The sequence below is a fragment of the Cervus canadensis genome, chromosome 9 (genome assembly GCF_019320065.1).
Source record: "Cervus canadensis isolate Bull #8, Minnesota chromosome 9, ASM1932006v1, whole genome shotgun sequence".
NCBI classification, from domain to species: Eukaryota; Metazoa; Chordata; class Mammalia; order Artiodactyla; family Cervidae; genus Cervus; species Cervus canadensis.
The window spans coordinates 36361948-36388838 of NC_057394.1; the positions used below are offsets into that span (position 1 = coordinate 36361948).

At 39.6% G+C, this 26891-nt stretch overlaps 1 protein-coding gene across 1 annotated transcript in view; it reads right to left on the reverse strand.

Moving 5' to 3' along the window:
* LMO7 (LIM domain 7) overlaps positions 1-26891 on the reverse strand; it is a 212206-nt gene that overhangs the window by 127072 nt on the left and 58243 nt on the right. Inside the window, 1 exon segment of the mRNA XM_043478032.1 lies at positions 12049-12119. Within this exon segment, the coding sequence (XP_043333967.1) occupies positions 12049-12119 (71 nt within the window).

Genomic DNA, 26891 nt, shown 5'->3' on the forward strand with positions numbered 1-26891 from the left:
ACTGCTGATTACAAAACCGATGAACAAATTCAGTTGTTATCTGTTTTCAAACCACTACCCAAACACTGTGAAGTGAGTGAAGTCGCTCAGTCGTGTCTGACCCTTTGCCACCCCGTGGACTGTAGCCCACCAGGCTCCTCCATCCCTGGGATTCTCCAGGCAAGAATACTGGAGTGGGTTGCCATTTCCTTCTCCAACTGAAACATTAAGAAGTGAGAATATATTATGTTGCTTTCATCACTGTAATTCTAACATGTGCTGGGCGATTGCCAGCTCTGTACAGTGTCTTCATAACTGAGCCTGATAATTACAGTTTATAGGTATTTTGTTGTTATATTTCACATATATTTTTCTTGAGTATATACTGTCTCTAATGAAAGAATATTCTAGAATATAAAAATATTAATATTTTTATTATTAAAAAATAAATAAAAAGCAGCTCAAAAACCATGTCTGGGGTTTTTTGTTTGTTTGTTTTGCCAGATTTAAAGGCTGCGATGGAATTCATTCAAACAACCAACCAACTAGTAGCCACTGGTAACTCATTCAAGGCTATGATTGCTTTTTTATCACCACGGAATGACTGGGTAAAAATTAATTGCATCAGAATGCCCCCAAATAGGATAACAGTTACCTCAGAATCTAACATTGAACAAGTTTCTGTTGTTGTTACAGAATCTGCAAAGATATCTGTAAGTCTCTAGATCCTGAAACATTTTTAGAACGCAGCTTTGACATCCGAAATTTAAGAGTACAATTTTAGGTTCTAAATCTAGATTTTTGTGACTTCTATTTTTTTGTTGCAGTGCTCTGATAACAGTGCTAAGCCATGTAGAAATTTAATAATATAATAGTGCTTTTCTATTATGGCTAGTCTGTTTAATCAATCATTAATCACTGCCAGGAAACTATAATTTGAAACAGTGATTTTTCTATTCAATAATGCTGCCACAAAAAAAAGAAAAAAATTCTTTATTCTGTAACAGAGCTCCAAAATGAAAGCAAATATAGGAGAAAGAATCAAACATTCTGAATTTACTGGTCTCCCCTTCACAATGGGCAACAGAAAAAAAAAAAAAAAAATCTGACACTTGTGGAATGTCACTCCTTCAACATTCCAGAGATTTATATATACACTTGAGTGTGCTAAAAATAAAAAAAGACAAAAGTCTCAATTTAATGACCTTCAGAATGTTGTTCGACAGGATTCAAAATTACAAAACAGTGGATTATGAAGACTTAGTCTGGTGAACAAAAGCTGTTTTTCTGTTTTCATACTTTCTTCACACTAAGATCTTTAAACAACTTAACTTAGATGACAGAACCACCCTTCGACTATAAGCATTTCCTAGAACTGTTCCTTGTTGACTCCTAATTTCTTATTTGAGCACTGAAAGCCATGTAGGAAGGAAGGCTTTCTCCCTTCATGGTCACAATATTTTTCTTTAATCACTAGCTGAAAAGCTAGAAAAGAATTGAGCAAGTTTATAAGAAATGACAACTCCAATTTAATTCTTGTAGTTGTCCCCTACTAAGCAAGTATTTCTTGAATTCTATTCCTGGTGGCTTTTTGCAATGCATGGTACTAACACTGAAACATCACTTAACAGAAACGTAATTCTAGCAGTGTCAATCAAGAAAGTCACAGTAGTTGTTGATCGCTGGTTTGGCACTGACTTTCCTACAGGAACTTGATTCTTAAAATGTAATCTTTCTGAGATATAAAAAGTTAAGACACCAATATGAGCTGGGGCAACATATAAAATGTCAGGGAAGTCTGACATCAGTTGTCCCTATTAAAGGAAGAGAGTCATAACTTCCTCCTCCACCCATCTGAGTCACTGGTGACATTGGCCAGAATAGTCAATTTACCTGTTGACTTCGCTTACCATTTTTGTATTACTGTGTTAGTACTATCAAGAGAATTTTTTAAGACATTTCTAGAATGGATGATAACACAGCCTATTCTCAGTTAAGTCAATGAAAGAAGAAAGGAATAGAAGTAAAGGAAAATAGCACAGATAAATGCTGTCTCCCAATAATGAGTTAATGGACCCCTCCCTCATCAGAAAGTTTCAGAGCTATTACTCAGCAATAACATACACCCAGTGGATTGGCGTCTTCCATTCCCGAAGACGCATTCCATTCCATTCCATTCCCCCGCATATGTGTACAAACATGGAGGTAACCACAAGGAAAAACAACACTCTGGATAACCTGCAAACAACCCTCTAAAATATGATGTCACTAGAGGAAAATGCGGTTTTACTTCATCAACTGTTAAAACGGTGTCAGTTCTAAGCACTGGAGTATGAAGATAATTCTCATACAGTTTCGGTAAAAAGTGAACATCCAATCTGATAATGAATTGTTTGCAATTATATTCATATACAACTAAAGGAAGACCTTCTAGGATATTCCTTCTGGGGCGAAAAAATAGGTTTCATGAAGTTTAAACTTCCGTGAAATTTAAGTCTATCTAAATGAATAGGGAGGGCACAGTCTTACAATCAAATAAAACACAAACGCCACACGAGAGGCTCCTACTCTCTTTCACAGACAGAACTTCTTTGCATAACAGTGTTAGTCGCTCAGTCGTGTCTGACTCTTTGTGACCCCATGGACTGTAGCCCACCAGGCTCCTTTGCCCATGGAATTCTCCAGGCAAGAAGACTGGAGTGGGTAGCCATTCCCTTTTCCAGGGGATCTTCCCGACCCAGCGATAGAACCTGGGTCTCCTGCATTGCAAGCAGACTGAGCCACCAGGGAAGCCCCTTTGTGTGATAAGCATTCTTTAATTATACATGTGGAATTCCTAAAGGCAACACTGACTTCAGGTCACTGGCTCTACTCAGGAACCAAGTAACATGCTAACCTTCAAGCTACCTCTGTGCACAAAGAACAACAGGCAGTCAAGGGATCACTTTAGCCTCTTATCCCACCCCTCTAATCCTATGTAGAATCATACCACAACTCCCCAAGCTTTCCCTCAAGCCATGGCATAAATATGGCCACGTGCTTTGCTAGCATACCAGAGATTTGCTCTTTTGGGAAGATGAAAACCAGAACACCTAGAGGTAAAACCAGGAAACACCTATTCACTTTCTATCTCCCAAGACAGAACACACTCACAAAAAGGCATGACTCTGCTCTTTCCTCTAGTTTTACCTACCACCTTTCCTCCTCCTCTCCAAAATGCACTGCCCCCTCCCTCCAAGGGAGCTGACTTACATATGTGAGGAAGATGCCTCTGTTCAGAAACCTCGCCACCAGTGAACGTGACCTGACTTTAAATATAAGTCATAGGTGACACTCCCAAGAAAACTGCATATAGAGCTCAGCGTGGCGTCTGGCTCAGTTATTAAAGGCTTTCATGAGAACTAGAACGTGATGCCCTGTCTCCTCATCTCTAGGAACTGGTTCCAAATGCCAAATCTCATTTCCCTTTTATTGGAAAGCTTGGGCAGAGGTAGAAAATCGAGAGGCATCTTTTGACTTCCTATTTCCAAAGATTTTTTCCAAATGTATTAGAAAGATTGACAAAGAGCCTATCAATGCAATGAGAATGAACTTCTTAACCTTCAAGTATTTGGTTAGTCGTTCACACGTACATGTTTCTAATCTTTCTGTTGGCTAAATTTTCTAAATATACATCCCCATATGAGTCAAACTTTTCCTATCAGTGTGCAAAATATTTGTTTAAAAGATACAATAAAGATATTACATATTTCTTGACAAATTAAGGAGCAATGCCTTGTTTTATGTGTTACATATCACTTAATCATTTGCCAAGGTTTCTTCTAGATGCAGACTGTGCTCAACAAACAGGTGTCAACCAAAGACAGAGCAACGAAACAGTGAAGGTGTTCAGAGGACAGAAAGATGTCCTTTCATTCCCAACACATCTCCTGACTTATCGAGGGACCTGGCATCATCAAATATTTTATAAATCCACAGTCTAACTTCCAACACAGAAATTTTTCTGTGAATGATTTAAAACTTCTATCTTCTTTATACAAACGAACTTAGAAAAACTTTTTTAGTTTCACTTAAATGCTAAAAATGATTTTGTGCTTCTTCCAAAGAGGACACCTCCCCTTTACTATTTTCTTCTGTTGCCAGATGAGTTAAAATCTACTCTTCTCTCCCAATTGTCAAATGCCGATCAAGAGAGTAAGCAATCAGTTATATTCACTTAGAGTGGCTACCTTGAGTAAATTTCTTACCAAGATTTTTAATTAATTATCTCCAGCTAGATTCAAAAGTGGTAATGTTTTAAAAATAAAAACCGCCTTAAGGAGGAGTCACACATTCAGGGCAGAGTAATAAGTATATGCAATTTAACATTTTAAGTTAAAAGGCATTCAATACAAAATTCTATGATCACTTTAGTATTTTCAAAGACTGGTAGTAAAGTTAATATTACTTTAATGTCTAGAATTCCTGTGGTAGTAATTTTGAAAACTGTTGAGTCAGGATAGAGTACAAATAAATCGTTAACAATACATGCTAAGATGGCAAAGTACATGGAGCATGAAGAAGTGAGTACCAACGCAACTGACAAGCATCATTTCAGGGTGACAGGACTTTCTTCTCGGCCTCACTGTGATGCCTGAAGCATCCTTAAGTGAGTCTGGCAAAGCATGAGCATTCCAAGAGAGAATCGTTCCTTACATTCTATTTCGAGATGAAACCATCAATGTCAAGCTCTTGGTATTGTCTGTGTGTGTGCGCTTAGGCGCTCAGCTGTGTCTGACTCTTTGTGACCCCATGGACTGCAGCCCGCCAGGCTCCTCTGTCCATGGGGATTCTCCAGGCAAGAAGACCAGGGATCAAACCCAGGTCTCCCGCATTGCAGGTGGATTCTTTACCGTCTGAGTCACCAGGGAAGCCACCAGGAATGGTCTAGAAAGGAATTTGGTAATATGAACCAATTCACTTTGGCATCAGCAGACGGCACTCCTGTGCCTACCCCAGGCATGAAGAACAGCCACACTGTTCCCCTATGCCTGTCAGCTGCTCATTGCATCATCTCCCCAAGTGCAATGGCTTTTATAGGCACTGCTTGTCAGGGATGTAAAAAGTTGTACCGACGTTTTATGTACCACGTTTTAGATACTGAAGCTCTTTTTAATATTTTCCACTATGAAGAGTCTTTATGCATAGCTTCTTCCCCATGCCCACCAACAGTACACAAGGGTTTCTCAAATCATATAGTTTACCATTACATTTACAACATACAAAATGAAAGTCTCACACATTTCTCTAAACAATAAACCATGTTCTAAACTTTTTCACTACTGCTTTTCCCATAGTTCTTATCTGACTTTCTGACTGATGATTGTCAATATGTAAAAATTTCAGAGATCAAGTCTCTCATATGCTTTTTAATTGATGTAATATCATTACATACTTTCCCTTTTTGCAATATTCAATTCCCTTTCCTAACACTTCTCATTTGCACTGACCAGAATTCCTGTACTTTCAACATTTACTGGCCAACACATGGTTTCCCATTTACCTGCCTGAGAGCCTTCAACGTATCAAAAAACTACTTCAAAAATAACCTCTCTCTGATCAAATCTAATATAAACTGTTTATATCACATACATTTAGCACATACATTACTCCCATTTATTTTCAGTAGAACAGCAGTCTCATTTTTTCCCTCAGAGGCCCTACGTTGACATCTTATGTGCCCTCCTCTTAGTAATTTATATTTAGGGTGAGAAAGCCCTGTAGATGGTACATGCAAGTTCATGAAATAGGACCAAAGCTTTCAACCTTCAAGTTTGAGGCCACAATGTTTTAAAAACTCCTGAAAAATTTGCAGTCCATCTGTATAATACAACTACCATTTATTGTTCAGTCACTCGGTTAAGCCTGACTGTTTGAGACCCCATGAACTGCAGCATGCCAGGCTTCCCTGTCCTTTACCAACTCCTAGAGCTTGCTCAAACTCATGTCCACTGAGTAGGTGATGCCATTCAACCTTCTCATCCTCTGTCGCTCCCTTCTCATCCTGCCTTCAATCTTTCCCAGCATCAGAGTCTTTTCCAATGAATTGGTTCTTCGCATCAGGTGGCCAAAGTATTGGAGTTTCAGCTTCAGCATCAGTCCTTCCAATGAATATCCAGGATTGATTTCCTTTAGGATTGACTGGTTGGATCTCCTTAAAGTCCAAGGGACTCTCAAGAGTCTTCTCCAACACCACAGTTCAAAAGCATCAATTCTTCAGCACTCAGCTTTCTTTATAGTCCAACTCTCATATCCATACATGACTACTGGAAAAATCATAGCTTTGACTAGACAGACTTTTGTCAGCAAAGTAATGTCTCTGCTTTTTAATATGCTGTCTAGGTTGGTCATAGCTTCTTTTCCAAGGAGCAAGCGTCTTAATTTTATGGCTGCAGTCACCATCTGCAGTGATTTTGGAGCTCAAGAAAATAAAAGTCTGTCACTGTCTCCATTGTTTCCCCATCTATTTGCCATGAAGTGATGGGACCAGATGCCCTGATCTTAGCTTTTTGAATGCTGAGTTTTAAGCCAGCTTTTTTACTCTCCTCTTTCACTTTCATCAAGAGGCTCTTTAGTTCCTCTTCGCTTTCTGCCATAAAGGTGGTGTCATCTGCATACCTAAGGTTATTGACATCTCTCCCGGCAATCTTGATTCCAGCTTGTGCTTCATCTAGCCCGGCATTTCACATGATGTACTCTGCATAGACATTAAATAAGCAGGGTGACAATATACACCTTTGACGTACCCCTTTCCCTATTTGGAACCAGTCTGTTGTTCCATGTCCAGTTCTAACTATTGCTTCTTGACCTGCATACAGGTTTCGCAGGAGGCAGGTAAGGTGGTCTGATATTCCCATCTCTTTCAGAATTTTCCACAGAAAAACTGACTACCATTACAGAAGTCAATTTTTTAATTGACATTTACCAAGTTTACCTTCAACTTCAATTAGTAAAAACTAATTCTTTTTTTAAAAAATTATGTTTTGCCATATGTGGAAATAAGCTATAGAAAAAAATAACTGTGAAGCTTAAAAAGAAAGCATATAGATGGCAACCGTAAAACACTACCATGAAGAGAAGGCAGTTTAAAATTATTTAATTATCTTTATGAACTTGAGGGATTCCCAATACTTGCATCTCTGTTTGCCTATACGTGGATGCTAAGTTGCTTCAGTCATGTTCAACTCTTGGTGACCCCATGGACCATAGCCTGCCAGGCTCCTCTGTCCATGGGATTCTCCAGGCAAGAATACTGGAGTAGGTTGCCATGGCCTTCTCCACGGGATCTTCCCAACTCAGGGATAGAACCCACATTTCTTTACATCTCCTGCATGTGCAGGCAGCTTCTTTATCACTAGTGCCACTGGGAAACTCTTGTTTGTCTACTATTGGGTTATCAAATGGTATAGAAACTTCAAAGCTTGTATTACTTCAAGTGAAGAAAAATAGTTCTTATTACCTAAATTTTAAATGGCTATAATATGGATCAGGGTCAATAGGTTGGTGAGCCGGAGAGTTGTATGAATGCAACTGTCCTCAGGAAATTCAAAACAGAAAGAGGTCTAAGAAAAAAAGCCTTCACTCTTATGGATGGGCATTATATGGAGCCCCGCATAGAAGTCCCAAGAACCCTCTGATGTCACTTTCACTCAACATGTGCATGTCTCCAACTCTAACAAAGGAAAGAGCTCTCTCACATGAATGAGAAGTGGCCAGGTTCTCTATCTTGTCTGATGTTTTAAAACAATCACCTGAGTAGCCCATAGTAAATTCACAGGAGTATTTTTTAATCATTTTTTTCTTCTTTTGAAAACATCTTCAACAAAATCCTAGATCGTTTCAGGAAGACAGGATAGTATTCACACAGCAGATATAAACAGAAATAGGACTTCTCAAACTAATAGGTGAATTTGCTCCACTCTTTCTAAGCTGCAAGTCAGGGAAAGGAAGGCCTGGCGACAGTAAGAGAAGAGTTTGCTCAATAATGTGAGCCCTGAGTTCAAAACGGCATCAATGTCTGAGTGGCTAACTTGGAATGGAGTCAAGACTTGGCATAACTCCAGAGATGGGAAGTACAGACTGACTAAACAGACACACACCCAGTAAGATTACCTCCAAATATATCTTCTTACTTCATAAGGATCATAAAGAATGTTTTCATTTAAATATTTCCAAGATTGCTATCACAAGATGAGTACCTATGACATTACTCACATCACTAGCTGGATATGCCCCAACTAAATATATTTAGAGAAGAGAAATAATACTGCAGAACCATGGAGCAAGACCGGATTGTGAGTATTTTTAAGTACATAGTAAGGCAGTCTTCATGAACTCTAATAAACACTGGAGACAGGAGACAGATGAATGGAAACTATGAATAAAATTCATAGAAAATTATAACAAGGAGCTGACATCACCTTTTAGACCCCTGTCAATCCTTTTACTAATTAGAAAATCCCTCAAATTAGATTTTGTTCCCATATCACTGTTTAATAAAGCCAAGAGAGATTACATGCCAAAGGTAGACAGTAAAATGATTACTACAACAGATTTTAACCAGGGAAGTACTCTTTAGCCCTCCACTGATTGGATCCCACAGTCTATCAAATTAAATGATACTAAAATGATTTACAGAAGACAAAAACTTCAACAGCCAATCAGATTAAAAGGCAATGAGTGCACATAACTACCTTCATTACTCAGATGTGTATCTTGTCTGAAACCTCAGTGCAGCGTTTATACCCAATTTAAACTATCTGAAATGTCAGTACACTGCCAGTTGGGAAAAAACTATAATGAGCTCATTTCCTCCAACTCTTTGATATTCCAGAATGCCAATTCAGACTACTACTAAAGCATAAAAGGCTGCTGACATTGCTAGATAAAATAGTAAGAAAACTCTAATGGTGATAATGAACTAGGATGTCTTAGAGATTTTTAAAGAGGCCATATGCAGACCCCATATTTCATAAGAATTGGTCATTTTTCTGACAATGAACTAAACAGAAGTCAGCCTTTTCCTATGGAATATTTTAAAAATCTGAATTCCTTTTTTAAATCATATTTCAGCTAAAATTTGATATCTCAGATGGGTAAAATATTAGCAGAGACAGACAGCCTAATACATTTTGTTCCTGTTGTTTAGTCTGCCAGTCGTGTCCGACTCTTTTGCAACCCCATTGACTGTAGCCCACCAGGCTCCTCTGTCCATGGGATTCTCCAGGCAAGAATACTGGAGTAACTTGCCATTTCCATCTGCAGGCAATCCTCTTGACCCAGGAATTGAACCCACATCTCCTACACTGGAAAGGGGATTCTTTACCACTGAGCCACCTGGGAACCCCTGCTATATTTACCACTAATTTAAAAGTCAAGGTTTATAATACCAGGCTTCTGAGCAGCAGGTTTTACTTTCCTCTTAGAAACTACAACTATTCAGGATGATGTGATCAAACAACAATGCTTAATCATTTTGCAGATCAACCAGCTAGGCTTTTCTTCAGTTATAAATTTACACAGAATATAGTTACCTGGATTTTTTTTCAACACTGGATCTATTAGATTAAAATGCATTCATTAACCAGAGTTATAACCAATGAAATTCACCAGTAAGAGTTTTTTTTTTTTAATACAAACATCATGTAGTACTTTGGGATCTCATCTTAAACTAAAATTGCTGATTACCACAGTTAAATATTTACTTACACTACTTTTGGGAATATTCATTTAAAGAATACTGGGTACTAAATAGATTGACGACTTATTTGGTAATGTACAAAACCCCAAATTGATGTTACTTCAGTTAGGAAACAAAGAATGAGCTTCTGGAGGCTGTGAATTTAAATGACATTTTTAAAAACCAATGTATCTGTCTCTAAACATGCATCCAAATGTATGTTGTGGCCATGAAGGTAGAACTATGTATTTAATCTAATAATGCTGCTTGTCATCAAAACAGTTGTTTTTTTTTAAAATCAACTCTGAATATCCTCACTGATGACAATCTACTCAAATTGGATATAGTTTTTGGAAATCACCTCAAGTAAATCAGAGCCCAGGCTGGTACATAAATTGCATTTTAAATAAAACACTTAAGTGTCACTACAAGTATGTTTAATGACCTAGTTCTGGAAAGTGATGCCCCCAAAAGGGAGATCCCTTAAAGTGTTGGGTAATAACTCATCACTGGAACTATAAAACCACAAAAGTGAGCTCTTTGAAAAGATCACCTATTTGGGTTGTTAGACGTGCACTCCTAAGTCTAAAAACAACTTTGTGCTCCACAAGTCTGCCTCCTACATAAACCCAACTACCCCAATCCTGACTTACAGGGCTTGCAATTGACATCAAAGTTATTTTTGCAGCAAGCTTCTAAATAGTGTATACTCATAGCTAAAGTTCCAGATCACATGTGTCTAACAATCATTTTTTTCCCTCCATCTTCTGAACACATTAAAATATATATAATTTGCAAACCAAGATAAAGTAATTTTCTTTGAATGATCAACTGAGCTGACCACATAGCCTAACCAAGATTAAACACTATTTGGCTACAACAACTCTGAATGTGACATCAGAAAAGGACAAGAAACCTCCCTTAAACTTTCCTTGTGGCCCTTGTTCATATAACTGTCCTACTCTCTATTGTGCAGAATTACATGAAATGGACATTTTCTGTAGGTCATTGATGGTTGAATATCTACACTTAATAAGGTTCAACTTAACAACACTGCTCTAAGACAAAGAAGTTTGAACACCTACCAACAGAGCGGGTGAGAGACTTTTATCTTCATGGCCATCTACCTAGTAACAACTTCTATGTACATAAAGTTTGATAGTTTATAGAAACCTTGATTTATGTATTGGGTTGGCCTAAAAGTTTGTTTGGGTTTTTCCGTAAGATGTTATGGAAAACCCAAACAAACTTTTTGGCCAACCCAATATTATGGGAACTTTGTAAATTAGGCAGACCAGATGCTCTGATCTCTACTTTATAGATGAGAAAATAAAGCTCAGGTATTTTCACTTGCTCAAATGTCTGAAAATATGAAGCAAGGAACCAAACCTAGGCCACATAACTCCTGATCCTTGCTTTAAACAACCTTCCTGTAAAAGGATAAATGAAATCATCTAAGTCTGAGCACATACACTCCCAGTGCATGCTTGTGGACAGATTCCATAAATACTTATGTCATAAGTGTCTGGACTGGAATACTTAAGTGCTTTCAAAAATGTGAGTACATACTTAAGTACATTCTTATACTTTATTTGCTCACATCTGCAATCTGCACCCTCACCCAGGAGTCCATCCTTCCATTCCACAGCCTGCTTGCCCCTCACTCTCAAAGGTCACCACCTGGCAAAGTGTACTCTGCCTCCACGGGGGAACAAAATATTACATTAAACATACACTTTAGGCTCCATACTATCATCAATCATGGCACAAGCCTCTTAGGATAACCAAAGCTTCAGATGTGATTATTAATAACATCATATTAATTGAATGAATGGCTGGCCTATAACTCAAACTGACTGTGGTAATGTAATGACTCCACTTAAAAGTTCAAAGAAGAAATATGCTACTAAATTTGTTCTATAATTATCACTATGTACTGATGAAGGAAACAAGTTACATATTAACTTCTAAACCAGGCAACTCCATATAGTAGAATACTCACAGCAAGTGAGAGCTGGTGCTATGTGATAAGGCTTTCTCCTCAACCACCCACCACTACTGGCCCCTTAAGCAATAATAATCTTTCTTGTTTACTAATTTAAAATAATATATATTTCACTAATGCTATCTTTAGATACAAAGACTGATAACCCCTTCCTACTGTCTGGTACTGTGGGGATGTCAATTTGCAGGGATCAAATCTCACTTGTTACCAGGAAAACATGTCCATGACTATAGTGGCCATGGAGTGGGGGATAAGACATCTCATAACATGCATGTATGCACACACACACAGACACACACACACACCTTTGCTTTTGAATTATTTTTTAAATGCTTTAAATACTTACTCACACAACAGAACACCATTCTCTAGAGAGGCTCGAAAATCCTTTGTTTCAAAATTCTTCTCTGTTACTGCCTGAAAGACAAATTTGGGGATTAATTTTCTCTTAATCGGGAATAATACACAAGTCAAATTCAGTATCAGATTAATTAATAGGCATCCAAAGTCATACTTAAAGAATGTGCAGATATCACCAAAAGTTGTTCCACATAGGAAATTGTACATGCATTTCTATGTTACAAAGACAGCGGTTAACCACTTTAGTATGAACAAATATAAACAGAAAAAAACACAGCAAGTGGTGTCTATAATACAACCATTTTATGCAGGATAAACAAAACTTAGAAGCTCTATTTCTAGCATATTTTCTATTTTTAAAAAGCCTAAAAGCAATCTACCCTACTAAGGGTAAATAAAAGCAAATTAAGGTATAACCTTGAAATATCAACTATATACACACATCATTAATTTCAATTCCACTCTGAAATCCCTCAAGTTTCATTACAAAGCTGTATAGCAAAGGGCATGACTATCCTTAAACATCCTCATGAAATGTCCCTGATTTGTGTAAAGAGCTATTTACTGCAATATCCTAAGAAGAAAATCATTAAATCCTGACAATGACAGACAAAAGAGAGAGGGAATATGGTATTACTTTAAACAGGCAAGTCCACACTTAGGGCTCTTATATATGAGCAGGCCATGCCTATGGTTACCAACAATGTTCTTAGTGAAACTGCTAAGAAAACGTCTACCAATTCTATCTTCCTGTCGTTTGAGGGTGAGTGGTTGGGAGGAAAGGGGATCCCATAGAGAGAATGTTCAGTTGCTAAGTCATATCTGACTCTTGAGACTCCATGAATGAAGCATGCCAGGCTTCTCTGTCCTTCACTATCTCCTGGAGTTTGCTCAGATTCATGTTCACAGAGTCAGTGCTATCTAACTATCTCATTCTCTGCTGCCCCCTTTTCCTCTTGCCTTCAATCTTTCCCAACATCAGGGTCTTTTCCCTGGTCAGCTCTTGGCATCAGGTGATCAAAGTATTGGAGCTTCAGCATCAGTCTATGCGTGCTAAGTCACTTCAGTGGTGTTCAACTCTTTGCAACCCTGAGGACTGCAACCTACCAGGCTCCTCTGTCCATGGGATTCTCAAGGCAAGAATACTAGAGTAGGTTGCCATTTCCGCCACTAGGGGATCATCCTGACACCAGGAATCGAACCTGTGTCTATTATGTCTCCTTCATTGGCAGGCAGGTTCTTTACCACTAGCGCCACCTAGGAAGCTCAGCATCAGTCCTTCCAATGAATATTCAGGACTGATTTCCTTTAGGATGGACTGGTTTGATCTCCTTGCAGTCCAAGGGACTCTCAAGAGTCTTCTCCAACACCACACTTCAAAGGCATCAATTCAAAAACATTGGGACAATAGTAGAATAAAAAATGGAAGCCATTCAGGGAAGGCTGCTCCAAAGACCTCCTAGGTCTGGGACCCCAGCCAAGGGTGTTGGCAGATGCACCACAGCAGCTGGGAGAGCAGTGGGCCTAGAGATGGACCCACCACCCACAAGCAGAGGCCTTGCTCTACCACCACTTCAGGAGGAAATCCAATCTCCGAAGTCTGATTGGAAAGTCACTCATCTTATACCCTCAGTGAACTATAAAGCTCCTGCTGTCCTTACTCACCACTGACAGCTTTACAGTCCACTTCCAGTCCCTGTATGTCTTCTGAATCTTTTTCACAACACCCAGGAGTGCCATCACTACTCATAACAATGGGTAACTGACAAAATAATGGTTCTGTCCAGTATTAAAGGTAGTTTCTCATAAGCTGGTTCTATAAATAAGGACAGGAGCCTGGGCCAGAAGGTGACACATTCAGCTGCAGGAAGTAGCAGATCCTTTCCTACAAGGGCATTCTCTAAGAAGGGATACATCACTGCATGAATTAAACATTTGCTGAGTGTCTCCGTTAGATGCACTTACCTGGATATTGGGTAGAGACCTTAAAAAAAAAATGCAAGGAGCTCACAGCCACAGAAATAAAACACAAAGTTTAAAAGTGCAGTAAAATATATCCAAATGGAATGGTACATTCCTTCAGGAGTAACCTCAAGTGTTTCATGGGTTATCCCAGCTAACCCGTGAGGCACAAACTCTTCTGAATTTCCCCAAATAGATCCAAAAATCTCAAAGTGAGCACTGATCGCAGCTAGTGAAAACATAGTAACATCTCATTTATCTGGAAACTCCTGCGTGCGTGCTAAGGTGCTTCAGTTGTGTTCAACTCTTTGCGACCCTATAAACTATGGCCTGCCAGGCTCCTCTGTCCATGGGATTCTCCAGGCAAGAACACTGGAGTGGGTTGCCATACCCTCCTCCAGGGGGTCTTCCTAACCCAGGGACCAAATCCCCAGTCTCTTACATCTCCTGTATTGGCAGGCAGGTTCTTTACCACTAGCACCACCTGTGAAGCCCTGGGAACTCCTACCCAAAGCTAAAAAATAGCTAAAAAGTCCCAGGAATAACCAAAGCCAATGTCAAAGTCCATTCTCTCTAGTCAGTCACAGGAAAGCCCCTCAGAGCTACAAATTCTTAATTATCCACCACTGAAACTATCTGGAGGTTATGTTGCCAGGTCAAGGTAGATTAGAAGCAGTAAGGGAGAAGGAAGAAGGGGTGTGCCCCCCCGACACGTGGAGAGCAGAGAAGAGTGACAGTCAATGGCACTGGATGGGCCAGTCGAGAGGCAGTGTAATGAGTGAGGAAATGGAAAGAGAAAGGGCTCAAGCCAGACAAAAGCATATTCAAATCGCACTTTCATTATCGTGTAGCTGTGTGATCTTAAGCAAGTTGAATCACCTCCATGAACCCTAGCCTGCCCATCTGAAACTGGATAAATTTCACCTATTTGTTAATAATGGCCAAGATGCTGTGCAATCAAGTACCTAAGGGTGGCTCACAGTGGTATATGCTTAACCTCATTACACGCATCAATCTTCGAGTAACACGCAGCAACACACTGCAATAATTAACCCTCAAAAGAATACCTCTGTACTGTATAGACAACACTGAGCTAGATTCAGAAATTAACAAGGTAGAAATAATGGAATACATAGAGATATTCAGAAAACCCAACTATCAGAATGGCAAGTTTCTCCAAAAAGACAACAGAAAGGCAAAATCATAGTATGTAGCAGATTTAAAAGCATCTCCCTCCATATGCCAAAATATGAATGTACTCTTCTTTCTACATGCACATGTGCATGCATGCTCAATTACATCAGACTCTTTGCCACCCATGAACAACAGTCCACCAGGCTCCTCTGTCTATGGAATTTTCCAGGCAAGAATACTGGAGTGGGTTGCAATTTCCTACTTCAGCGGATCTTCCCAACCCAGGGATCGAACCCATGTTTCTTTTGTTTTCTGCATTCTGCAGGTGGATTCTTTACCACTGTCCCATTCCAGAAGCCCATTCATTTATAGACACTTCATCAAAATCTAAATAATGACAGAAGACCAGATTCCATTTACACTGTATTTACAAAACTAAACAGATTCTTAAAAGTTTATATTTTGAGGACATGGGAATTTGGCATGTTCTATACACTACTGAACATAATATAAAATGACACCACTATTCTAGAAGGCAATGTATGAAATGTATCTGACATCTTAAACGTGGCTACTTTGGAGCACACTATGTGCAAATCTAGGAATTTATACTAAGACAGGTAAGGCCAGACAAGAACTCAGAGACATCAGCAGAACTGCCTCACAGCATTTTGCATAATAGCAACAACTAAAAACACTCTGAATGCCCAATAAAAAGAAACTGGATAAACTGTAATATAACCATAAAACAAAACTGCATGAAATTTAAACTCATGTCAGAAAAGTAGATTTATCAGTTACAAAGAATACTTAACACATTCATTATAAGGCAATTTGTGAAAAAGTACAGAGTATGATCCCAATTTCCATAATTCTATGCATTATGCAAATATGCATAAATAAATATGTGTGCATTATATAAATATAGAAAATATTAACAGCAATTATTTCTAAGTTGTAGAATTATAGCTAATTAAAGTATTTTTTTGGGCTTATATATATTCTGTAGTAACCACAGTGTTTCTTATGCAATAGATACACAAATTAATTTTTTATGACATTCAAAAGAAATCAGATTCCATCAGGTTTAGGTCAATTTCCTGTGTCTCCTACATTTTAAGGATAAAGAAAAGGACACCAGCTTTCAGGTAGGTGAATTTTCTCATTATCTATGAAATGCATACAATCCGAAAGTTTAATAATCCTTACCATTCCCCTTTCACTAGTAAAAAGGTTGAGGTTCAGAAAGTTTAACTTTCTAGAAAGTTACAGAACCATCCACATGGAACAGACACCAAAAACCTACAGTATTTTACAAGCCCTCAGTAAGAGAATGTCTCAACTGCATCAGACACAGAGTGTTTCTAAACTAAAACAAATTAAGTTGTCTTCCATCTGTGTGACTTCAAAAATAAACCCCCACTGTTAAGGGTACAAAAAAGTTAACTCAGTAAACAAAAAATGTTGAATTAATTTTTTCAGTGTTCCTGAAAATAAGAGACTTGTGTCTGAACACATAACGATTGTGCATGTTTGTGTGTGTATGCATGCATGTATTAGAGAGAGAGAAACTGTACTCTAAATGTTAATAACATGAAAAGCTATCTGTAAATGGCTTCAGCATTTCTCCTGACATTTTCATGAACATAATAAAATGCTCATACTGTATATACTATCTACCTCAGCCTCAACAATGAAAAACATCTGATCACTGTGAACTAAAATTTTCCATTAGCAGTTTACATATCCATATAAATCTAAGACCTCTCCTAAGAAATTAAAACAAAAAGTTCTTCCAAGAGTTTTAAACTGAAAAGAGAAATTCATAGCAGGGATTTTCCTTCTACGGGATGACCCAGAGGGATGGGATGGGGAGGGAGGGGGGAAGGGGGATCGGGATGGGGAATACATGTAAATCCATGGCTGATTCATGTCAATGTATGGCAAAAAACCACTACAATATTGTAAAATAATTAGCCTCCAACTAATAATAAAAAAAAAAAAAAAAAAAAAAAAACAAAGAAACACACAGAGAGGCCCCTCCCATGGCCAGGTGAGGCTAGGGCGGAGCCCTGGAGCTTGTGAAGCCCCACCCCCCCACCACCACCATTTCCTACCTGTAACCCTGGACCAGGGTGCTTAACCTCTTTATTTTCTCACAGATGCAATACAAAGTACCTAGGTCACAGGGTTGCACAGAGAATTAAATGGATTACTGTTATGCAGCCCTCAGCGCTTGCCCAATTCAGGAAGAGCATTCACCAACGTTAGTACAATTAGCTATTATGATGCATCTGTAGAATGAAGATAAAAAGTTTCATCATAGCAAACAATGAAAAAGTCCATGTCGCCAGAAGTAACATCCTTTGCTTAAAAGTACGAAACTGACTTACCACATGATAAAACTCCACTAGACTACTTTCTGTATCCTGAAACTATTTTTTAAAAAAATACAGAGATCTAGAAAGGACCTCAAAACAGAGTGAGGGCAGTTTTTTCTTTTTTTTCCAAAAAAAAAAAATGAAATCATACTTTAAAAATGTGAACCCATCTATATTTGAAGAATTCAGTATGCTAAAAGCGGTTACAAAATCTTGAAAGAGAAACTGGTAGTTCTAATCCAACAATTACTCATTGTGTTTTTCAATAATTTTGAATCGCACTCATTAGCGAGCTATTTGAGGTGTGATACATTTTACGTAATGAGGCTGTGATTCATAGGACTAAATAGAGACCACCTGTTTCCCAATGAGCTATCAAAAGTCAACACAAACAGGAGTAATCACTAAGTCACCAAGCGGCCACACCTTCTCTTCTATAAAAACTTGTTTTCTTCCCTCTTCCTTGTCCCTTTCCATATTTTCCTAAAGAAGTTAAAACAAAATCATTACCACTTGAAATAAGCGAAAACATACATCAGACTTCATCTAGGATTCAATCCTGGATCCATCTCATGCCACACACTTCTATTAAGTTATTACTCCGTCCTGTAATTTTCAAACGGAAAAAGGTATTTGCCATACCTATTTCAGAGCCTACAAATGTAATGTGAAAATATTTGACCCCTTCAAAAAGAAAAGGGGGAGAAAAAGGACTACACACGATAGTTGAGGCCCGTGCATCTTGGAGCCAAGTGTCCCTGTGTGCTGAGTGGCCAACCTGCTGGAAAGAAGCTGAGAAGTGACAGGGCCAAGTCTGAGGTTCTCGGGTGAGATGCTTCCTGTGAAGTTCTAATTACTCCCCCTGGGCATGTGAAGGGCAGAACAGCATGGTGGAAACCTCACTCTGCACAAACACCGCTGCCAAACCTGTCCTACCACCTGTAGCCTCCAAGAAACCCTTGATAGGAAGTTTTTTTGTTTTTTAGGCATTTATTTATTTGTCTGCCTTGGTCTTGGTCACAGTACGTGGGATCTTAGTTCCCTGACCAGAGATCAAACCTGCATCCCCTGCATTGGAAGGAAGATTCTTAACCACTAGACCACCAGGGGAAGTCCTGATAGGAAATTTTTAAAGGGCATATGTTGTGGAAGAAAATACTTCCCAACCAAATACATCCTCAGTAAGTGCCAAGTTGGCAAATGTCAAAAAAGCCATTTTTTTTGCTATGAAATATATTTAATAAACCAATGGGAATGATCTTCATACCCTTATACTGTTTTGTTTGGGGCTTTATTTTAATCTTCTTGCTGGATGAGATTGCCGACCAATATATAAGCACCAAGTTTCACTACAGCTTCACTTCTCCGTTCTGGTTCTGGACATGAAATCCACATGTCTTAAATCCCAAACATTCTGGGAACTTCTCAAAGACTACTTCATACCAGACTGGTTATCAGCAAAATACTCATTAACAAAAGTCAGCAGGCACTCACCTGTTTTAAATTTTTCAGTTCCTTTTAAGTAGCCATTTAAAAGACGTTTAGAATCCCCAAAGCACCCTAGACCACGTTTTTGTGTTGAGTTGCAGTGCAAAAACACATTGCCCATTGGAGGTTGTTTTAAAAGAGGGGAAAGGATGTTTGCTGACAAAAACTAGCTGATGAGCTTCAGCTGGGCTCACAGTTGATTCCAAGGTAAGTTACTTACTAACTGATTGGTCATCTAATAGATCAAGAGATTTAAGATACACACATATGATCATCATCATGCCAATCACATTCACGTAAGTCATGCCAAAAAACAAACAACAACAACAAAAATCCAAGGAACACAGCATCAGAAGCCACTGCGGAACACAGGAACCACATTATGGAACAATTCACAAACAGCGGGTCTGCCTTAATTGTTCATTTAGGGCCTTTACCTTCCAGTGAGAGCGCCCTTACAGGGTGTGGTTTCCAGAGACATGCCCCAGGCCAGCGCACATCAAGAAGCTACTATGTCTTCAGTCTGAGAAGCTGCCAAAGAGATAAAAACACCCTTCCCTCCTTGTTCCATCAAACTTCATTTATAATATAATATAATCATTATATAATCCCCATGACACCACAAAACAACTCCAATTTTTACAACGAATTCCATGAGACGTACATAGTACTTATGACTCAATAACTTTGACAAACCTCACTGTCATGCTAAAAACCTAAAAATGCAAGGATTATGGCACACAGCTGAAAATATTAGGGAAACACTAAACATAATTTAAGTAGATAAAAGTGTCTACCTCCTAGCTCTTTCCTTGCCCAGAGTAAAATTATTGAAAAGGTTATTCACAATTTTAGAGAAGCCAATTCTTCCCAAAAGAATGGGCTCTGTCCTTTTTATTCCTTCTATTTTATTGGAGTATAGCTGACTTACAATGTTATGTTAGTTTCAAGTGTTCAGCAAAGTGATTCAGTTATACACGTGCATATATTCATTCTTTTTCAGACCTTTTTCCCATACAGGTTACTACAGAATATTGAGTAGAGATCCCTGTGCTATACAATAGGTCCTTGTTGGTTACCTATTTTACATATAGTAGTATGTCTATCAGAGAAGGCAGTGGCAACCCACTCCAGTACTCTTGCCTGGAAAATTCTATGGATGGAGGAGCCTGGTAGGCCGCAGTCCATGGGGTTGCTGCAAGTCGGACCCGACTGAGAGACTTCACTTTCATTTTTCACTTTCATGCATTGGAGAAAGAAATGGCAACCCACTCCAGTGTTCTTGCCTGGAGAATCCCAGAGACGATGGAGCCTGGTGGGCTGCCGTCTATAGGGTCGCACAGAGTCGGACACGACTGAAGCGACTTAGCAGCAGCAGCAGCAGCAGTATGTGTATGCTCATCCCACAGGGATGGAATTTATCCCTTCCCCTGCCACACATTTCCCCTTTGGTTACCATAAATTCATTTTCAGTATCTGTGAGCCTGGGCTGTCCTTTTTAAACTACCCTAATAAAAATTTGAAGTCAAAGAAGCTGACTTCGAACTGTGGTGTTGGAGAAGACTCTTGAGAGGCCCTTGGATTGCAAGGAGAGCAAACCAGTCAATCCTAAAGGAAATCAATCCTGAATATTCATTGGAAGGATTGATGCTGAAGCTCTAATACTTTGGCCACATGATGAGAAGAGTCGACTCACTGGAAAAGACCCTGGTGCCGGGAAAAGATTGAAGGCAGGAGGAGAAGGGGATGACAGAGGATGAGATGTTGGATGGCATCACCGACCCAATGGAAGTGAATTTGAGCAAACTCCAGGAGGTAGTGAAGGACAGGGAAGCCTAGTGTGCTACAGTCCGTGGGGTCGCAGAGTCAGACATGACTTAGCGACTGAATTGACTGAATAAAAATTTGAAGTCAGACTTTTGGACTCTGTGAGAGAAGGCAAGGGTGGGATGTTTTGAGAGAACAGCATCGAAACATGTATATTATCTATGGTGAAACAGATCACCAGCCCAGGTTGGACAAGTGCTCGGGCCTGGTGCACTGGGAAGACCCTGAGGGATCGGGTAGAGAGGGAGGTGGGAGGGGGGGTTGGGATGGGGAATACATGTAAATCCATGGCTGATTCATGTCAATGTATGACAAAAACCACTACAATACTGTAAAGTAATTAGCCTCCAACTCATAAAAATAAATGAAAAAAAAAAATTTGAAGTCAGAGAAGCTGAGATGGGAGTCAGACTTTGTCTGAAAAAAATAGTCTCCCAATTTCCTCAGGCCTCAGTCTTCTCAGCTACAAAAGAGGTCCTAGGATTACAACAGTCAACATTTACTCTGTTCACTTTGTGCACAATCTCCCTTAATCTTCACCGCAGCCCAACGTGGTGAATGCTCTTACCCCCTCTTGACATGAATAAATTGAGTTACAATATGGTAGGGACTTCCCAGGTGGCACTAGTGGTAAACAGTCTGCCTGCCAGTGCAAAAGACTCGGGTTTGATCCCTGGGTCCGGAAAATCCCCTGGAGAAGGAAATGGCTATCCACTCCAGTATGCTTGCCTGGGAAATCCCATGGACAGAGAAGCCTGGCGGGCTACAACTTGTGGGGATGCAGAGAGTCAGACACAACTGACCACACATACAGTATGAATGCTTACACTGGGACCTAGGTTGGTCCTTACGTAACAGGCAGGGAGCAGGAGTGTCTATGGAAGCACTGAGGGAGCTTTACAATGTAATCAGGAACCAACCAGGTCCACCCAGCCTACTCTGCACACTCTCAAGAGTAGGACTGCCTTCAGCTTCTCATTGGTTGAAATACAGCTTACACATACTGGTTACTTACGTTAAATCTAATTACTCTTGCAGTGAATATTTGCACTCAAATATTTTAGGCAAGGAAGAACAAGACCCCCCAAAAGCATAACTGATGGTTAAACTTCAAGTGTCTGGGGGGTAGGTGGGTAGGGAATGGCTGTGTCTTAGAAGAAGAACTTGCCTCAGTTCCCAAAATCACTCACCCTAGTTTCAGCACTAGCTCAAGAACAAACACATACAAGAGTCTACAGAAGCATATCACTGGTGATACACCTTTTTAACAGGGAATATTCTTAAATTAAAGCCTCAATGTTGAGAGCTGTTCACCACTAACTTGCTACATAAAATTTTTCCAGACTGAAGAATACATTAGAAATCAGCTTTCCATTTAAGTAATCTTTCTTATTTTTAACTAAAATACTTAGAAAGTATTTGGTTAGTCACTCATTCAAAAACCATGTAATGACAACGGCTATGCACATACCCGGCCTGGTGCTTGGCACTGGGGATATAAATAGATAAAGCAATTCTTGGAAATTCATCTTTTAAAGTCTAACCCTGTTTTGAAAAATGTGGTTAAAGTGGTATTTTAAGCCTAGGCATCTCTCTAAAATATGGTTAACCCTTTGAATTACAACAAGTTCTTGGTTAGCTTATATTGTATATTCAGCATTGCTTTAAGTGACATAATTCGCAAGTCACTGGCCTCTCTCAAGATTTGGCATTGTACTCCACAGTATCCTGACATATACGAGGACTCTTTTTGCCAATGCTAATATTACTTGATAGCAAAACCAAAGCCAGCTTTACCGTCTTCCAAGGTACTGGTATGAGAACTGCACAGACCACAGAATTCTAAATGGAACCCAAAAGGCTCACAGTGGTAGAATATCTAAACATCTAAACATTTCCTGCCCCACGGGCCCACAGTAAGCCCTCAGTCTCAGTGGCTACTGTAAATTACACCTCTCCACTCCCCTTCTCCTGGGAAGCTCCCTGAGTCTTCAAGCAGTCAGAAAGGGAAGATGAACAGCAAGTACCCAGCTCCTGGTGTGATCCTAGATAATTAAAAAGCCAACCATCTTTATAAACACTCAAAATTCTCACTCAATCATCATTAGGCCAAAAGCCAACTACACCCAGATTTTGGGGGGGGTAGGGAAAAAAAAAAAAAAAAAAAAGAAGAATGAGTTTAACCATAATTTCTGGTCCAAGAGACGTGGCCACTTACCAATACCATTACCAACTTTCAGCTTATCGTCTCCAAATATTTTTGCTAAGCCAGAAGTATTAATAAACCACAAATGGAAAACAACTGGAAAGAACTAAATAAAACCAAGGAAAGAAAGATTTGCTCCAGGACTGACAACTTATGAGCCAGGTTTCATCTAGAAACAAAATCCAAGACAATCTGAGCCCTATTAGCAGCTAGTTAAAGTCACCAAAAACATCGCACACAAAAATGTGCTCAAGTTTTACAGCTCTACTTTGTCCTGTTAACAATCACAAAAATGACTTCTAGAGAACAGAGTACATTTTGTCTATAAATACCGGTTCATACTCAAAATTTATGCTGTGGCAGACAATAGGGCAAGGGAAAGAAAGCTTACCAAAAGCCTAGTCTGGGGCATGAATTATTTTTTTCTCCTACATCAAGGAGTTTTTGAATAAATAGCACACAAGGTACATGGAGATGTGAATATCCACTATTGGGATATTTTAGGGAGAGTTCAAATGCTTAATATAATCACGGGTTCTCAAGAGTCAAAAGACATCATTGTTTTGTGTAGAAATGTCTCACACACATTAGCAAGTCTCAACAATTACCTGCTTATCTCCTGGTGAATTATTATGAGAGTCATGACTGTGGGAAACATTCATTCTGGGAAACAGTGTGTCTATATTACAGGTAAGAGTCACTACTTATTTTACATGAACTTCAAATGGGCAGTTACACTGTGGAGGAAAGCATATCCTAGGTCCCAGGGGTGTAAGTCTGGCATTAAGGGATGAACTTGAGGTGACTGTGACACAGGAGTTGTCTAGATGATTCTCGACGGATTCTTACTGCAAGCTAACATCATCATCCTTCTGGTACCCAATTGTCAGCCTTCCTTCCACGTAACAATGCATTTCTAAGAAGCAAAGAGATAATGACAATCCTATTCTTAGGGACATACTTGAGAGAAATAAAAACACATGTCCACACAAGAAATTTGTATATAAATGTTCAGAGCAGAATTATTCGCATTAGCCAAAAAAATGAAAATAACCCAATTCATTAACTGATGAATGTATAAATAGAAACGTGGTATAACCATACAATAAAATACCATTCAGCCATGAAATAGAATGAAGTGCTAACATATCTGCATCATGGGCAAACCTAAAAATATAAGAAGCTATATGAAAGAAACCAGACACAAAAGACCACATATTGTTAAATTCCATTTATGTGACAAGTCCAGGGTAGGAAAATCCATGGAAACATAGAGTACATTAGTGGTTACCAGGGATTAAGCGAAGGAAAGAATGGGAGTGAGTGCTAACGGGTATAGGGTGTCCTTGTGGGGTGATGAAAATGTTCTGAAATTAGGCAGTGGTGAGGGTTGCACAATTCTGTGAATACATTAAAAACCAATTACCTGTATACTTCAAGAGAGTGAACTGTATGGTACATGAATTATATCTCAATAAACATGTTTTTAAAAAGCTCAATGAACTGTACACTTAAAAATTAGTGCATTTTATTCAAGTTTAATAAAGATGGCTTTTAAAAAGGCCTTCAACACCATCTCACACCACATACACAAAGAAAGTTCACTATTAACTAAGTTAACTATTAACTTGTTTACTATCTTCCTAAATGTTTATGCACCTTAAAAAAATACTTATATGTAATTTCATAGGAATAGGTGTAAATTTGCAAAGGGAAATTTTCAGCTTAGTACCTCACATACAGAAATGTTTTGATTATGATATTTCATTTTCATATCTGCATCTTCCTATTTTTAAATGTGTCATCTTTGCAGTATCACTAAACAATGACACAACACTAAGTTTTGTTAACTACATTTATGGCCTTTTTTTTATAGTTTACTTTACCTAAATGATTTCAAAACAGAAAATATATGTAAGGTGTGACAAAGAGGGACACAGCACCTCCACATTGGCTCCTGTTGTGAATTAATTACTCCCTCCCCACAACAGAACGGTTAAGAAATCCGTTTTCTTTAAACAACTTGTAGGAAGCAAGCTTCTCCTGCGTTCTCTTTAGGGCCTTAATATATCAATAAAACTTCCAGATTATCTCAAAACTAGATATTGCTCAGGGTTCTGTAACATGTCTAATGATTAGTTTAACATATCCGTGGCTGAGTAATAACTTAAGTTTTTTATTGGAATCACTTGTTTCAAGACTATAAAAATTGAAGCACTGAGAATAATTTCTTTAACACTACGATTGGCCCGGGAACCCCTGGGAGACCGTGAAGGACAGGGAAGGCTGGCGTGCTACAATTCATGGGGTCGCAAAGAGTCTGACATGACTTAGCGACCCAATGACAACAGCTGGCCCTCTGTACCGTGGGTTGGGAATGTGGAATGCACGAATACAAAGGGCCGGCTGTCCTAGGGCGTTTTATCAATATATGTGGGACTTGAGCATCCCTGTTTGGTATCACCAAGGGATCCAAGAACCAATCCCCTGCAGTTACCAAAGGACAACTGTATTCTGGTATGATGACATATAAGAAGATTGATATGAATGTCCCCTGGTAGGAATAACAGAGACTCTGCCTGCACGAATGAATGAGACTGTCTTTCTCAAAAACAATATGGCTGACGTTGAGAGCTCAATGTCCGGAAGCATGCTGACCCCCTCACGCCGTGCTGAAGACTCCCCCTTCCTCCACCACACCTTCTCCTTCTGGCTGCCCATGACACTCACATCACTGCAGGCAAGTGCATATTTGCCTTTGCGGCCCCCCTACTGGCCTAAGTCCCTATAGCAGATATGACAGCCGACAGGCTGACTGCAACCTGAACACATGTTTTGTTTGGCCCACAAAGAATGCTGAAGTTGGGAAACAGGAAGCAAAGATCTGCCTTACCAGCTTCTCTCTAAAAAGAAATGGTCTGGCCCCACGGGGCATGCATTAACTCATAGCCACAGCTAGCTGCCCTGAGTTAATGATAGGCAGCTGGAAATGGCAACCCACTTCAGTGTTCTTGCCTGGAGGATCCCAGGGACGGGGGAGCCTGGTGGGCTGCCGTCTATGGGGTCGCACAGAGTCGGACACGACTGACGCAACTTAGCAGCAGCAGCCTGGGCAGGAGCACTCTGCAGACAGCCACAGAGCCTACCCTCCCATCTGTTATGCCCATCCTTCCTCGCTCCACTCACCAACTGGCTGGCCCCACAGGCATGTCAGTTTGAAAATATATGGAGCTTATTCATTGTATCCTCAAGGCCCAGCATAACTCCTGCCTTGTAGGAAGGACTCTCATTTGCTGACTCAATTTGGTGTGTAAAAGAATCACTTACAGTGCCTGCAAAACAATAGGAGTCTCAGGACTTTCTCTAAGGGGTGATGGTTCAGTCTCTCAGTGATGTCCCACTCTTTGGGACCCTATGGGCTGCAGCCTACCAAGCTCCTCTGCCCATGGAATTTTCCAGGCAAGAATACTGGAGTGGGGAGCCATTTCCTTCTCCAGGGGAACTTCCTGACCCAGGGATCGAACTCAGGTCTCCTGTATGGCAGGCAGTTTCCTGCATTGCAGGCAATCTCCTGCATCGCAGTCAGATGCTTTACCAACTCAGCCATCAGAGATCCCGATTCAAGCAGTCTGGACAGACATCCGGCAGCCCAACTTTTTCAGAAGCACAATTACTGAGTCTTGCTAAGAATGCTGTCTAATAAATATCTCTTTAGCGTTAGGTATCTCGAGTTCTTGTGAGTCTTGATTTGCTTAAAGAATTTGGAAATCAAGCAGGAAATCCGTTCCTGTTCTCTTCTACCACCTGCTGGCGAGTTTCTGGTACTGCAGA